This window comes from Dendropsophus ebraccatus, chromosome 4, assembly GCF_027789765.1.
Source record: "Dendropsophus ebraccatus isolate aDenEbr1 chromosome 4, aDenEbr1.pat, whole genome shotgun sequence".
NCBI classification, from domain to species: Eukaryota; Metazoa; Chordata; class Amphibia; order Anura; family Hylidae; genus Dendropsophus; species Dendropsophus ebraccatus.
In genome coordinates, this window is record NC_091457.1 from 138,420,118 (window position 1) to 138,437,112 (window position 16,995).

The window sequence follows — 16,995 nt, forward strand, 5'->3', positions numbered from 1 at the left end:
ATCAGAGGTCAGGGTTAGGTTAAAGGTAGACTGTAAGACTAGTAAAGGTATCTATACACCGTAATTAGCCACCTGTTGGAACGCTCTCATGAACCTACAGCTCCACTGAGTCTTCATGTGCTCTGAAATAAGAGAGGTGGGTTCTGGCAGCGGCTTATCTCCTTGAAAATAAAAGGATTGGGCAGCTGAAATCCAACATGCCCAATCGGTTTCTCCCCTGACATTATTTGGGGGGGTCTGGAGACCCTCATACACATTAGATGGCCAGCCACTCCCACACTGAGATCTGTGGATTCAGTCGACTTTCCACTAATGTAAGGTGTCTGGGAGCCTATCTAAGCTATAGCATTGCACTGCCTTGGTATTGAGGAGCTTAAATAACCTTGGATACAGTCCTACAAGACATTAGAGTGTCATAAAGGACTTTTCATGGTAATATGGGCACTTCTGATTTGGACAAAAATTTTTATAGCCTTAATCTAATGGCCAATATGACTGAATCGAACCTGAAACAATCTTTTGGACACTTGCCCATCTCTGCCTGTGACTGACATCTCCTCCTTCAGGATGACATCCAGGATTACAATAGCCCTGTTGTTGTCATCAACCAACACAGAATGCTGCTGAAATAGTGTGGTAGTAATACAGTGGCAGTAATATTGCGCATTGACCATGCATAGCTACTTGGATTATATTACCTATCCACGTTCCCGGTGTTTCCTCCCCGATCCTGTGCACCAGCTTAGACTAGCTACTCTGAAGCTACAGAGCGCGGGAACAGGAAGAGCGCAAGAGAACACCGGGAATGTGGACAGGTAATGTAAACTGTTTAGGCAAAGGCTGCACAGACATCACTAATGATGTCTGTGGAGCCCTTGCTAAATTATTATCAGGCAGAACAGCGTTTACAGCCTTTATAGTATTGATCGGGCCGCCATCGGCCCATCTTATTGGACCCTTAGGGTCATTTCTCCCCATTGACCCAAGGAAACACCTGGTTTACTGGCTTTAAAAACACTTGCCCTGAAGTGCTTTTTAATAGGGAAACAGACTCATTGAGGATAGAAACTGATGTGAGGACAATCTTTCCACAGCTCTATGGGATAGAGGACAGTCAGAGGAAAGCTTTCTTTTTCTATCCACTGCCTTTCTCCTCCATTGTAGGCTTAATACTGTCATGTATCCACCATTCCTGCCATCCTTGTGAAGCGTTCACCATGCTAGAACTGGGTTGTCAGCGGCGTAGCATGATTATCCCAATTAACTTGGAAATAATTAAGCGGCTGGCTTATGAGATCCCGTAATATCTTAACTACCAATGTAGGACAGTGAGAAAGTGCTCTTCTGAGACAAACCTCTCTTCCATAACCCCTTTAGCTATGAGGACACGAAAGAGTTAAATCCTATTGGAAGTGACTCTGTGCAAAATGCCATGGCTTATTCTCCAGGGTATCAGGGGGTTAAATGCTTCCTCTTTAAAGAGGCTACCTAAATATAACCCATTGAGATAGATACAGGGCATTGTTTCACTGCTCATTTTCATTAACTAAAACTAAGCAAAGAGAAAAGAAAGGGGGAGGGAGAACAACCCCCCCCCCCCTCCACGGTTATAGACAGATGGATGGGAACATCTTAAATAGGTGTCACCCCCCCCCCCCCCCTCCTAACCACCAGCCCCCTAGACCACTGAATGGATATAAAGTTCATAGGCGATAGATAGCTATTGTTAAAATGAGACACAATACATAATCCAATGTATGAGCTATTGGGATAGGTTTGTGCTGGGGAACTTATATGGGGGAGACGGCAAAGAAGAAGGGGGGGCTGCAGGAATCGACACCCCCTCCTGGAAGCTGAACAGGGGTGGTGACTTAGGACAGCAAAGAGAGGAGGGACATGAAGGTTTCCACCAGCTGGCTGTTCCAGTACAGGAGGTCCTACATGAGAGTGCTCTCCAGCAGCAGCAGTGCTGGTGTCTAGGAGCTGTCCATTTCAGCACCACATCCTCAGCAGAGGCAAAGGAGATCCACAGAGAACAGCTGTAGCATCACTTCCATGCAGCAGCAGCAGAGGAAGCCCATTCACCAGCCCACCCTACACAGCAAGCCTGCCTCCCTCCCAGGACATCTAAGTGGGGGCCTCACACTGATCTTCAGCTCTACAACCATGGATTGCAAAAGCCGCAGTCCGTCTCCAGCCAAACCTTACAGCAGCAGCAGCAGCATCCAGAGGAGACTTGTGGTGTAATCAACAGCAGGGGAGAGAGAGAGAGAGATCCCACACTCCAGCAGACACTCACTCAGCAGACACCAGAAGAGGGGACAAGACAAGAAATAGGGAGGGTGAAAAAAAAAAGAACAAGAAGAAGAAGAAGAGAAAAAAAAAAAAGCTGTTTTTTTTCGCCTTCCTTTTTACATGGCGCAGACTGCAGAGCAAAATAAGGAAAGCAGACCCTGCATTCCTAACCCTATAATCCCCCCCTGTCCTGGTCCTGATGCTGAAGGTTGGTGATGAAGATACTGCATCTTTATTCCTACTGCTGCTGCTGAACCCAGCTTCACAATTAGCCATCACTTATGGAAACTGAAGATCAGAATTTTAGGAAAAGGGATTAGAGAGATTAGAGCATCTCTGTGTGTTAGCTCTGCTGCCTGTCTGTGTCTGCCTGCACTATTTATTTCTATTAACCTGCATTTGGACATGATCTGATGGACAACGAGCTCTCCATCCACAAGCCTTCCAGCAGCTTTACTTTTGCTATTTTTCTATTAGGATACCTCTTCTTTTTAGGGGGCAAGGTCCGGCGTTCTTGCTAGCTAAAGACCCCCCCCCCCTTTTTCCGTCTTTAGCTCTTCTATCACTACATCCCCCCAACACTAAACCAGAAGACTGTTGGATGTCTATAGAATGAAGAATTATGGGTCTGTTTGATAGAGGTGTTCAGATGCTCTTAACCACTGTGGGAGCATTTGCTGCATTCAGTTTAATGACAATTGCTGTGGGCACAGACTACTGGTTATACTCTAGAGGGGTCTGCAAGAGCAAATCTATAAGTGAAAATGAAACCAGCAAAAAGAATGAAGAAGTCATGACCCATTCTGGATTGTGGAGAACATGTTGCCTTGAAGGTATTTTGGTGACTGGATGAGACCCCCTTTTTCCTTCTCTTACATTTTCACCCTCCTCTTCTGCTCTCCTGTTCCCCTCCCTCTCTCCTGAATCAGAAAACTACATATTCCTCCATCTTATCATTTCATTTTTTAAACAAGGGGCGGCTAGACTGAGCTAATAAACTGGAGGGGGGGAGGGAGGAGGGCGAATGGGGGGGGGGGGGGGGAGACTGATCCACTTCCAAGCATTCATTGTGATGATGTGAATGATAGATTTTGTTAAGATGGAAGCAGTGGGGCACAGAGTGTAGTAAAAGGTGTGTAAGAATACATCACTCTGGGTGCATTGTGTGGCTTTCTGCTCTGCCATGAGACGAGTGCATGCTCGGCTACTGAACCAGGCTACAGAGAGAAGAGACTCTGGAGCCTTATACCTGGACATATGTAAAATGGATGGCATGCATTGCTGGTGCAAAAAAAAAAAAAAAATCAATGCAAATAGATTAAGTGCTGGAGAGGCCTAAACATACTACACAGAGCTGCAGGTAAATGCAACGCTGCACATTGCAGAGCCCTTGACATGATCTATAGCTGCAATAGTTGCAGGGCTTTTTTTTTTTTTTTTTGCATCTTTATCTCTGTGCATATCAAGGCCTTTATAGCACAGGAGTTTTCAAGAGGCCTGTGACTATTCCTTATTCCTATATGTGATGGCTGGGTCATCACTGGTAGACTGCAACCCACAGCTGCCCCTCAGCTGCCCCTCCTTCTGCCATGTGCCATGCCAGAAAGCCCTGCAGTACACTGTTGTGCGAGTGAAAGGGTTAAACACAACCCATATGAAAAGGGGAAGGGGGGGGACTGTGTGTCAGGCGGAGCGAGGTAACTGTATGATTAGTACGGTGGTACACAGACCACCCACCCCTCCCCCACAGTCCCCTCTTCAATCACTGCAGGTCAGCAATCCAGCCTTACCCACACACATTATTCACATATGTACAAACACAAACACACAGGCACATTCATACACACACGCCGCCTCAGGCACAGGGGCACAGCAGACGTGTGTGTTAGATAATCAGATAATTCAATATATAGCACATGCACTATTGCAATGCCACCTATTCAATGCACACACACTGGGTCTCTGAACAGAAAAGGAACAATTGCATAATGAGATAATTCGAGCTTTCAGCCGGCTGCTGGGGCCATTGGTGTGTGATATTGTGTGCACTAGTGTGAGTGTCTGTGTATTTACTGCTATCCCTGGCTGCTTTCTTAACAGATTGTCACCACACATGTCCACGCACATATACTGAGAGATACACACACTACAAAGAGGATGCCAAGCACATACACACCATATGCAGGGTCCAGACCTTGCCTAGTCGCATACACAAAATTTAGGCGCATATGTTCTGAAAACAACATAGCACTTACACCTCCCACTCATAGTCATCTTGACCAAACTTACCAGGCCCCATTGGTATCAAACTCATAGGATGACATCTACCATCCTCATTACATCAAGGCCCAGAGGAGGTAATATGCATAGTATAGAACTACATACATCCAAGTCATTGGCCCAGCACACAGCTATAGCCCTCATATGCAGTGTACTATGGCGGCACCTGACATGAAAGTTTTATTATATTATAATGTATAATGGCTCAATGCAGTAGGGTTATGGGTTGGACTTCATGAACCTTAATTTTTCTTTAACCTTATCTACTTTGCGTTTAATATATCGGTACGCCATAAATGATCAGTCAGGACCGGTATATACAGCATATACTTGTATTGCACCCAAAACACATCTGCTGTTGCATTACACAAGCAAAGCAATGGAAGGGGGAACCATTCTCACAGTGTCTATGTCACTTCATGTATACATATTACATATTACGTTGTGTATTATATGTATTAGGTATAGAAAAACGTGGACACATTAGAAAGGGTTGGAGGGGCAAAACCTTTCACTATGAATTTTAGAAGCAGCTCATGTATAGATTAACCGTATAATTTTATTTATGCTTATATTTATTGCTATATCATATATATATATATATATAGAAAGAGAATTCTGAATCTTAAAACACACACACATATATATATATGCATATGCCTATTTATATGCACACTTATCATATATATATATATATATATATATATATATATATATATATATATATATATATATATGTATATATATATGGACTAGAAGGGAAAACCAAAAATGTGTATGATATACCTTTACCCCCTACAACATGCATCTATGCAGCTATAACACACACTGTATTTCCCTATGGTGGGACTATTAAAGGATTATCTTACGTTATCTTATCTTCTACACTGACAGCCATAGGTAGATGCTATTCAGAGGCCTAGCAATGTGTTCATCATCTTATCATCATCATCATCACACTTGCTCTATAGTGTCATTTCACCTACACAAGGCAGGCACACACAGGCTCCAGCCCCGGCTGTCAGCCTGTGGGACATTTTGGCCCTTCCTCCTCTGGAGCTGGGCTGTGATGGGACATGCTCTGAATTGCTAAGTGTCTCCATTGAGCGATGAGAACAGTTTGACGCATTAAACACGCATAGCGCATCCGCTGAGCCTCTCCTCAGCCAAGCCTGCCTCTTAACATAATCTGCAGAGGAACATTGCACTGAATAGAATATGCCGTCCCTCCCCAGCCAGGAGAAAATCAATAGCTATGAATTCACCCTGATAGATCTCAGCCCCCCCCCCTCCTCCCTTTCCCTCACTCCACCGCCGCCACCATCCACAACACCTCATTCCCACCTCCCCTCCTTCCAGGAAACCTTTTCAATTGATGCTCCTATTTATTATGTGTCCCAAAGTGGCTAGTGGTTACAATTAAACATTTATAAGATGCTTGTAAGAATTTTGTTTAAGCAGCCGTCCGTCCCTTTCATTCATTAACCTGCGAATAGCCGCCGTTCGCTGTGAGGATGTCTGGCGATGAAAGGGTTATATGTTTTTGGAAGGGTGTCTGTGGATCGGAGGGCAGAGATGGAATAGTGGGATAGGCTGCTCAGGTTGGGGGGGGGGTTTCAATTGGATTCGGATGCAAAGATGGGATTTTAGCAGTACATGGTTAATAGAGTGCAGGTGTCTACATTTTAGGAGGAGATAAGTAGTGGAGGGGAGAGGAGCCATGCGCAAAATTCAGTTTAACTGGCTGGTTAATAGGGAATTGTCTAATTTTCAAAGACTGCACAGGGTGTGTGTGAGAGAGAGCGAGGAAAGAGGAGGGTGAAGGAAAGGGGGGGAGGGGGAAGAAGAAAGGGTGGGTGTGAGACAGGGGGAGGAAAAGAAGAGGGAAAACAGGAGAAGAAGAAGACCTTTGGAGAGTGGGAGGACCAATGCAGGAGAAAGACGAGAGACCAAACAGGGTCCCCAATTTTGTGTGTCATATCTATATTTTTTGACCCTTATTGTCTTACTGTCAAAAGTCATCACTTGTCTTAGACCTTCATCTCGTAGTAAGGTCATTGCTCTCAGGATCAGGAGCTACAATGTATTTAGCACCCTCACATTATATAAAGGCTTCTATATATCTATACACCCTGCCTAGAGACTGCAGAAATTTTTATTTCGAAAACCCTTAAGTCGCCAACATGAGATTTAACCAGAACCAAAACCAATTGCTCAACTAAATGGGCCTGTATAATGACTATAGAGAGAGAGCCTCAATGATTGGAATGACAATACACGCTAGCTATTAGGTGATGTGATATAGGATATAGAATAATATGATATCGCTAGGACCCTAAGTACAGTCCCACAGTAACAGGATAAAGAATAAGAGGTGATTATGAGAGATTTAGATCACTGACAAAGTGGAGCACATTAGCAATTATTTACAGATGCCGAGATGGAAGGCGCCGAAGTTTCATTGAGGGCTTTGAAGGTCAAAGACGGAGCTTTGTATGTAATTCTTGAAGAGATAAGATGCCGGCGTGGGTATTTGCATCATTTTAGTGGCTGTTGTTGAGATGAGCCGACTGCCAGTGTTTTAGATTAATTGCATCGGGGATAATCAATTGTAGGAGCAATCAAGGGAGGCGACCAGGAGTGGATTAAAACCTTGATTTCCTTTTATACGCACAACAGACAAATTGCCCGGATTCTGGCCGTGGAAATCTGAAGACTAAAGGTGATCATTAAATATGTAAAGGTCACCTCTAGGCATCAGTCTCGATACGTGGACGGAATAAAGAGAGGATATTCCTCAGGTTGTTTAGAATGACCATAAACTCAACAGAAGGATAAGACACTGGAGAGAGAGAAAGGATTCATTGATCTCATCTTCTGTGCACCAAAGGGACCGGCAATGGAGCTGCCATAAGCAGATTTGCATTTTATCCTTCTTAACCTAATTTTTGGACCACCTTCTACAATCGTCACTTTTTAGGATGTAAATCCCATTGCCTCCTATATCTGTAGAATAAATATGTAGGCATCAGATATAACTGGATCAAATCAAAATACATAGGGATAGAATTGAGCCTTGAGGTTCCCACACACATCAGAGGACGGGTGACAAAAATTCTGGATTTTAGTCGAAACAATTATTTGTAACCAACAAAATATATAAAAAATATAGCGTTTTAGCCAAATGATGACAGACTGTCTGGGAAGGAGTCAGCCATGTTTGATATTCTCAGCCATTAGTTGGACAGAAGATCTTTCAGTCAGGAAAGATGTCTCCTCCGCAAACAAACTTTTGGTAAAGAAAATGTATATGAGTACCTTTAGCTCAGACCCACACGGCCTTAGCATTTTGTATGACCCTTAAATCAAAGGCCCACAACCTTTGGGTACTTGTATGGTTACCGATTGGTGAAGCAGCATTAGATATTGTTCTTCTTAAACCATGTGATCGATAGTAGCGAATCAAAATAATTCAGTGGTATTCACCCTTGAAAACGTTGTGATGTTGCTATTGCCTGAAATTGTGAAGAATGCCTGAAATTGTGATTATAAGGATGCTTTAGCTTCTATGCAATATCTGGATAAATTGGAAAAAATACATACTTTTCTTATGTTTTTTTTTTTTTTCACAGCCAAGCTTCCTTTGTATGAGATCATTTCAGCTTTTTTTCAGGCTGATGCGCTGGATATCTGGTTTTCAGTGCCGGTGTAAAATGATCATGCCTAGGCCCATTGAGGTTATGTGTTGTCATCACCGTCTCAACAAGGCCAATGATCAGATGGATCTTAAGCCTGTTACTTGTGCTGGAATATTATACTGTGATACTTGACCCATGATGTATATTATTATTTTTGTCATTGTGGTAATATTAGTAATGTCAGTATGTATAGGCTGGATTCATTTAGCTGCAGTCATATCATTAGGAGGTGTAGGTTTATGGAGGGGTTCAGGTGCCGCAGTCTATATGATTGGGGTAGCCACAGGGTCCCCATGAAAGAGACAGCCACCTTGTCCCTGAAACAGAGCCAGTTATATTGCCTCTATTACAGTCCCATCCACAGGGACTCCATTACAGAGCCAGCCAGGCAGCGTGAATTACAGAGCTTGCTGGCATCTAATATAGAACAGTGGCCAGTGAGAGATAAAGCTGCACTAGCAGGATGACATCCATGCAACCATAGGTCATTTTATAGGTTTATGCGGTGTCATGTCCCGACCTTTAAGGACTCCTGAACATTGTAGCAAAAAAAAGAAAAAAACTGCAGAACCACCATATTTTCTGTGCAATGAAAAGGTAAAAATGCCATTTATGCTTGAAAAGACAGTATGGTACTGTTATACGTATTACTGCCTGCACAGATTTGGTGGTGAGTTCTAGCATGAGCTGTCATAAAATAGTGACCCTATGACAAAGCTAGCATAGAACAGAGCCTCCATAATGTATGCGCCAAAGAGAAGTGCCTCCATAATATCCTGTGTGTGTCATAGAACAGTGCCTCCATAATGTACTGTATGTGCCATACAACAGTGCCTCCATAATGTACTGTATGTGTCATAGAACAGTGCCTCCATAATGTACTGTATGTGCCATAGAACAGTGCCTCCATAATGTACTGTATGTGCCATAGAACAGTGCCTCCATAATGTACTGTATGTGTCATAGAACAGTGCCTCCATAACATACTGTATGTGCCATACAACAGTGCCTCCATTATGTATGTGCCACAGAACAGTGCCTCCATAATATAATGTATGTGCCACAAAACAGTGCCTCCATAACAGATCAAGCATAAAATAGTATCCCCATAATACATCTGGCATAGAACAGTACCCCCATAACAGGTCTAGCATAGAACAATGCCTTTATAACAAATCTAGCATAAAAGAGTGTGATATAATAGATCTGTCATAGAGAACTACCACATGACAGATTTAGCATAAAACAGTGGCCCCATAACAGATCTAACATAGAAAAGTGCCTCCATAACAGATCTAGCATAGAACAGGGGCCCCATAACAGATCTAGCATAGAAAAGTGCCTCCATAACAGATCTAACATAGAAAAGTGCCTCCATAACAGATCTAACATAGAACAGTGCCTCCATAACAGATCTAGCATAGAAAAGTGCCTCCATAACAGATCTAACATAGAACAGTGGCCCCATAACAGATCTAACATAGAAAAGTACCTCCATAACAGATCTAATATAGAACGGTGCCTCCATAACAGATCTAGCATAGAAAAGTGCCTCCATAACAGATTTAACATAGAACAGTGGCCCCATAACAGATCTAACATAGAAAAGTGCCTCCATAACAGATCTAACATAGAAAAGTGCCTCCATAACAGATCTAGCATAGAACAGTGGCCCCATAACAGATCTAGCATAGAACAGTGTCTCCATAACAGATCTAGCATAGAACAGTGTCTATATAACAGATCTAGCATAGAACAGTGTCTCCATAACAGATCTAACATAGAAAAGTGCCTCTATAACACATCTAACATAGAAAAGTACCTCCATAACAGATCTAACATAGAACAGTGCCTCCATAACAGATCTAACATAGAACAGTGCCTCTATAACAGATCTAACATAGAAAAGTACCTCCATAACAGATCTAACATAGAACAGTGCCTCCATAACAGATCTAACATAGAACAGTGCCTCCATAACAGATCCAACATAGAACAGTGCCTCTATAACACATCTAACATAGAAAAGTGCCTCCATAACAGATCTAGCATAGAACAGTGGCCCCATAACAGATCTGACATAGAAAAGTGCCTCCATAACAGATCTAACATAGAACAGTGCCTCCATAACAGATCTAACATAGAAAAGTACCTCCATAACAGATCTAACATAGAACAGTGCCTCCATAACAGATCTAACATAGAACAGTGCCTCCATAACAGATCTAACATAGAACAGTGCCTCCATAATAGATCTAACATAGAACAGTGCCTCCATAACAGATCTAGAATAGAACAGGGCCTCCATAATAGATTTACCCCATAACAGATCTAGCATAGAACAGGGCCCCCCATAATATATGTGCCATAGAACTTTGCCTCCATAACAGATTTGACATAGAGCTGTGCCCCCATTTTATATCTAGCATGGAACAAAATAAGAATGCCGCCATTACAGATCTGGCATAGAATAGTGCCTCCATAACAGACCTAGCATACAACAGTGCACCTTGGTTGTGTGTTCATCTGTGTTTGGTTATGGTGTAGGAGATGGAGTATCTGAGGGTTCTTCTGTGTTTGGTTATAATGTAGGAGATGGGGTATCTGAGGGTTCTTCTGTGTTTGGTTATAATGTAGGAGATGGGGTATCTGGGGGTTCTTCTGTGTTTGGTTATAGTGTAGGAGATGGGGTATCTGAGGGTTCTTCTGTGTTTGGTTATAGTGTAGGAGATGGGGTATCTGAGGGCTTATCTGTGTTTGGTTATAGTGTAGGAGATGGGGTATCTGAGGGTTCATCTGTGCTTGGTTATAGTGTAGGAGATGGGGTATCTGAGGGTTCTTCTGTGTTTGGTTATGGTGTAGGAGATAGGGTATCTGAGGGTTCTTCTGTGTTTGCTTATAGTGTAGGAGATGGGGTATCTGAGGGCTTATCTGTGTTTGGTTATAGTGTAGGAGATGGGGTATCTGGGGGTTCATCTGTGTTTGGTTATAGTGTAGGAGATGGGGTATCTGGGGGTTTATCTGTGCTTGGTTATAGTGTAGGAGATGGGGTATCTGAGGGTTCTTCTGTGTTTGGTTATAGTGTAGGAGATGGCGTATCTGAGGGTTCTTCTGTGTTCGGTTATAGTGTAGGAGATGGGGTATCTGGGGGTTCATCTGTGTTTGGTTATAGTGTAGGAGATGGGGTATCTGAGGGCTTATCTGTGTTTGGTTATAGTGTAGGAGATGGGGTATCTGAGGGCTTATCTGTGTTTGGTTATAGTGTAGGAGATGGGGTATCTGAGGGCTTATCTGTGTTTGGTTATAGTGTAGGAGATGGGGTATCTGGGGGTTCATCTGTGTTTGGTTATAGTGTAGGAGATGGGGTATCTGGGGGTTCATCTGTGTTTGGTTATAGTGTAGGAGATGGGGTATCTGGGGGTTCTTCTGTGTTTGGTTATAGTGTAGGAGATGGGGTATCTGGGGGTTCATCTGTGTTTGGTTATGGTGTAAGAGATGGGGTATCTGAGGGTTCTTCTGTGTTTGGTTATAATGTAGGAGATGGGGTATCTGGGGGTTCATCTGTCTTTGGTTATAGTGTAGGAGATGGGGTATCTGAGGGTTCTTCTGTGTTTGGTTATAGTGTAGGAGATGGGGTATCTGAGAGTTCTTCTGTGTTTGGTTATAATGTAGGAGATGGGGTATCTGGGGGTTCATCTGTCTTTGGTTATAGTGTAGGAGATGGGGTATCTGAGGGTTCTTCTGTGTTTGGTTATAGTGTAGGAGATGGGGTATCTGAGGGCTTATCTGTGTTTGGTTATAGTGTAGGAGATGGGGTATCTGGGGGTTTATCTGTGCTTGGTTATAGTGTAGGAGATGGGGTATCTGAGGGTTCTTCTGTGTTTGCTTATAGTGTAGGAGATGGGGTATCTGAGGGTTCTTCTGTGTTTGGTTATAGTGTAGGAGATGGGGTATCTGAGGGTTCATCTTTGTTTGGTTATAGTGTAGGAGATGGGGTATCTGAGGGTTCTTCTGTGTTTGGTTATAGTGTAAGAGATGGGGTATCTGAGGGTTCTTCTGTGTTTGGTTATAGTGTAAGAGATGGGGTATCTGGGGGTTCATCTGTGTTTGGTTATAGTGTAGGAGATGGGGTATCTGAGGGTTCCTTTGTGTTTGGTTATAGTGTAGGAGATGGGGTATCTGAGGGTTCTTCTGTGTTTGGTTATAGTGTAAGAGATTGGTTATCTGAGGGTTAAACAGACAAATAAATGAAGGTAAACTTGTGCCTGTAAAGTAATGTGCTTATAACAAAATCAGATTTAGCATTAAGCAGAACTCGTCCTCGGCCCAAGGCCTGTAAGTGCTGAGAGACAACTTTTCACCGACATGCTAAATATGTTAAATATTTCTCTTTCAATAGCAAAGAAAGTTATAAAAATTAACTGGTTGAATCATATATATATATAATAGAATTACAGAACAGCATGGTCTCTGTTATATACTATACATACACTGTATATACGTTTATCTCCAGTCTACTAGGACCTGCATGATTCAACGTGATCCTTAACATTACCATACGACATCATCCAAGGCGTACGTAACCCATTTATGTTACTAAATTCTGTATTCACCGAAGAAAATAAACACGTGCCAATGTGTTCCTTTAAGGCCGGCTGCAGTCTAGAAATGTCACTGCTGCCTTCTGGTGCATTCACTTTAGTGCAAACATAATGAAAGCATGTAAACCATACGCTGTACGTTCCCTATTATTATACAGTGACTGATATGTTAGTTAATACTTTAATATGATAACCCGGTATAACCAGATTTACACCAGAATTTCTCTAAAGGGCAATGAAATAGCCTTTTACAAGCTGTTCAGCCTAACAGTAATAAGGCCAAATACTAGGAGGTTATTATTCTTTAATAATTTTAATATAATTTTATAATATATAAAATTTGTTACCTAAGGGTTCATGCACCAGGACACTCATTCTGTATATATAGAGGCAACACAGCAAGTGAATACAGAGGTGCATGACCCCAATATGTTGCCGTACAGGCTCTGTTTGGTGGCGTATATACAGAAATATTTACCCCTAGAAGCAATGACACCAGTGAAATCAGAAGCAGTCTGTGTGTAATATCAACATGTGCATGATGTTCTATAGAGAAAGATTGTTGCTAATGTACAGACAGTAGGAAAGGGAACAGAAGGAAAGGAGTAACATTTGACTGCGGGAACAGACTACATACAAGGTTGGTTTGTAGTCTGTAACCATGGAGATCTGCACAGGAGATGTAAATATTAAAGCAAATCTGTAGTGAGCTTTAACAAATCAATGGTTGGTGCCGAGGTTTGTTTTCTGGTAAAGAAGATCTTTTATCCCAGGGGTCATAGAGGCGGGGCCAGAGCATCCATGTCCTAGGCCTGCAGCGCCTCTATCTTCTTGCTGCCTGCCCTTTTTCTTTACACAGCAAGAAGAGAGAGGCTCTACAGGCCTAGGACATGGAGGAAAACATACCCGGACACCAACATATACCTTTAATGTGTACATATACCTTAAAGGGAATCTGTCATCACTTACATGCTGCCTGAACCGTGAGTTATTGACGGGGTCCCCAGCTGTTTCTTCCCACTCTACCAGCTTTGGTTGATAGGTCTCGTTCTTCTTGGGTATAGGGAGAGATCTATCAATCAAGGCCTGTAAAACGGGGAGAAGTCACCAGGGACTGCCCCCATGTTTTGTCATTCGGGCAGTATAAAAGTGACAACAGGTTACCTTTAACACTAGTCTATCTGCAAATGGTTTTTCCTAGTAGACCAGAGACTGTGATGGATAGCTGACATAATTGTTCAGCATTTGAATACCGGTGGTTGAAGAAGTTGGATTCAGCCCTAAGTCCGGAAAACATGGATACAACTTATGGCCCATGGCTGTATCCATGTTTTCCAGGATTCCCTAAGGCTGCATGCAATTTCTTCAGCCACCGGAATTCAAATGTCGAATGATTAGATTTAAGCATGCTTGAGTTGCGCTCATCTCTACCTTACACCACGGAGCTCAGAGCAGTTGCAGAGCATTATCCCTTTAGCACCTGGGCCACTCTTCCAGGACACTTGAATGGCCATATTATAGATCACATTTGGAGCCACCTGTAAGTATGAACAGCACCTTAGCTACGTTATTACTTGATTTTCCTTCCACTATTCAGTGCCGTCCCTGGTTTAATAGGCAAAATTGTGCTGACAGACTCCCTTTAATCTCCATTAAAACCAAGCACCTGTTTTCTATTGTAGTATTTTTCCAATCTAGTTCTATTAGTCTTCTATGCAGACAAGCATTGGAAACAATGGGCCATGCACCACTGTAGTGAGCATGACAATACAGCTATGCTCGCACCACATTTTTTTTCTTAAGCAGCTGGATGCCATATAGCTACAAAAACCCGGCCTTTGACTTTCATTATATAAGAGGTAGAGTTCTCTGTTAATTAGTATAGATGATTTTGCATTTTAGTCCATCCACTTCCTTTTGGCATATTTTTTTCTACCTGAAAAGCTATGAGTGCATTGTAGTAGAAATTTTACGTTATATTGTAATATGGTGTAAATCTAGCCAAATCTATTTTGTACAACTTTTGCTGCTTACACCATAAGGCTATGTTCACACTGCGTATGAGACCGGCCGTTCCGTGACCCCGGCTGGGTCACGGCACGGCCGGTCTCTGGCCGAATCATCTCGGCCGGATGATCTTTCGGCCGCAGAGCTTCGGCCGCGCACCCGCATCAGAGCTTCCCATAGCCCACAGTGAAGCGAGCGGCCGGTTGCTTCACTGTGTGAACTGACAGGTCTTTCTGCGGCCGGAATTCACTGAATTCCGGCCGCAGAAAACTGACCTGTCAGTTTTTTCCGGCGCCGCACAGATCCCGGCCAGAGCGTATACGATGTGTGTACATTTCGGCCGGGATCCCATTGCACATAGGCTATGACCCAACCCGCAAAACTACGGCCGTAGTTCTGCGGCGAGAACTATGGCCGTATTTTTACGCAGTGTGAACATAGCCTAAAGGTATATACAGTATATACTGCACTGTTGTAATTGGTTGCTATGGGCAGTTTCTATTTTACACAGTTTGATCATTCTGGCTCTAAGTGCTCTGCTCATGATGAAACAGACTTGATCAGTAGGTTCATGATTTCCTATCTTAGGGCAGCATAAACTAGTGACAGAGAAGCTGAACAGAATGATGTATGACTTACATTGCTGTGTGTAGTTGATCCAGCGATATCCTCCTGAATAACATGGTCAATAAGAAAAGTAGTGCTCTCCATTTTGTGCGTGTGATCAGTAGTCATGGTTATTTATGAGAACCAGCACACTCCACCCACCAGCTGCTGATTGGCAGTTATCTATCCATGCTGTGTATAGGCAGTTAACTGTCAATCAACAGCTGGAGGGAAGGGGGAGTGGTGTGGCACAAATCCCATTATCCTGCATATTAGGAGAACGGCTGAACACAATGATGTAAGTAATACATTGTTCTGTTCAGCATTTCTGTCTCTAGTCTATACTGCCCTCATTTAAGGCAGCATAAACCTAGTGACAGATTACCCTATGGTAATGTACGATGACTAGAAAATCACCAAATAATCTTAAAATCAAGAGTTTGTCTCCTGACCATTTTGCAAAGATCAGTGCAGGCTGACCTCAAAATCCACTGGAGTACAGTGGAGTTGGAGTTAGTCAAAGTTGTTTGACTAACCATAAAAATGATTATTCTGCCATTTTTCCTATTCACTTAGCTATGGATCTCATGTAAACTCAACGCTAACTGAATGCCAGGCGTTGTGTGTGTAGTTGGGTTACATGACTGATGCTATTTAGTCCTGCTCAGCTAGTGCAGGGAAGGGAAAAATGAACAAGACCATTGTTTGCGGCCGGAACTGTTCCAACTCACCGCCGTGGATTTCAATGCGGCCCCGTACGGAATACTTTTTTCAGCCAAATCGAACTTGATTTTTATATTAAAAGGTTCTGTGTGGTTTACTGGGCTGGGCGAAGATTTTCAAGTAAATAACCTGCTTCAGACCGCTTAGAAACAAGCTAGGAAGCATAACTATACTACGGGCGTATGTTCACGGTTCGCCCATATTTTCGCAATTCGCCCGCATTTCTATTTTTCACACGCCCGTAGTTTCAGCCGCACATGTCCGGCCGCGTACGAACTACGGCCGGACATATACGTAGTGTGAACATAGCCTAAAAAAGGTAATGTCACTGTTCTGCACATTTTTGTGGGTTGATGCAGATTTCATTCATTGTAAAATCTGCATGTAAATTCACATCAAAATCTGTGCCAAAAACCACATTGTCACAAACCAAACAGGAAAGACGAAGGGGGTTCCTGCCTACTTGCCTTGGACACCTTGGCAAAACAGAGGCTAACTGAGAAGTGGCCAGAGGGAACTTAGCAGGAAAAGGATGGGTGTGGTAAATAAATCAATCACCAGAGCAGAAGGATTTGAGCTGTATTCACACTGGAGCAGATAAAACACAAAATACAAGCACTAATTCATGGCCAAAAGCCCAGCCTCAGTCGTACCTTACAAGCAGAGGGCCGTGCCGAGGTCTGACTGTGCAGGAACATGACACACATGTATTTCAGATGCAGATTTCAGGCCAGTTTTTAAATGTGAACAAGTCTCTATACAGGACTAATAATTGGACTATACCA

General features: G+C 42.9%; 1 protein-coding gene and 1 long non-coding RNA gene across 4 annotated transcripts in view; one reads left to right on the forward strand and one right to left on the reverse strand.

Moving 5' to 3' along the window:
- The window catches only part of LOC138789985 (uncharacterized), a 56,456-nt gene extending 40,850 nt beyond the window's left edge, over positions 1-15,606 (reverse strand). For both annotated transcript variants that reach the window (XR_011362824.1, XR_011362823.1), the window contains exon 1: positions 15,521-15,606. This is a non-coding gene — a long non-coding RNA (uncharacterized lncRNA). The remainder of the gene's footprint in view (positions 1-15,520) is intronic.
- The window catches only part of CACNG2 (calcium voltage-gated channel auxiliary subunit gamma 2), a 102,030-nt gene continuing 87,952 nt past the window's right edge, over positions 2,918-16,995 (forward strand). For both annotated transcript variants that reach the window (XM_069968872.1, XM_069968871.1), the window contains exon 1: positions 2,918-3,128. In XM_069968872.1, coding sequence (XP_069824973.1) covers positions 2,918-3,128 — 211 coding nt within the window. The remainder of the gene's footprint in view (positions 3,129-16,995) is intronic.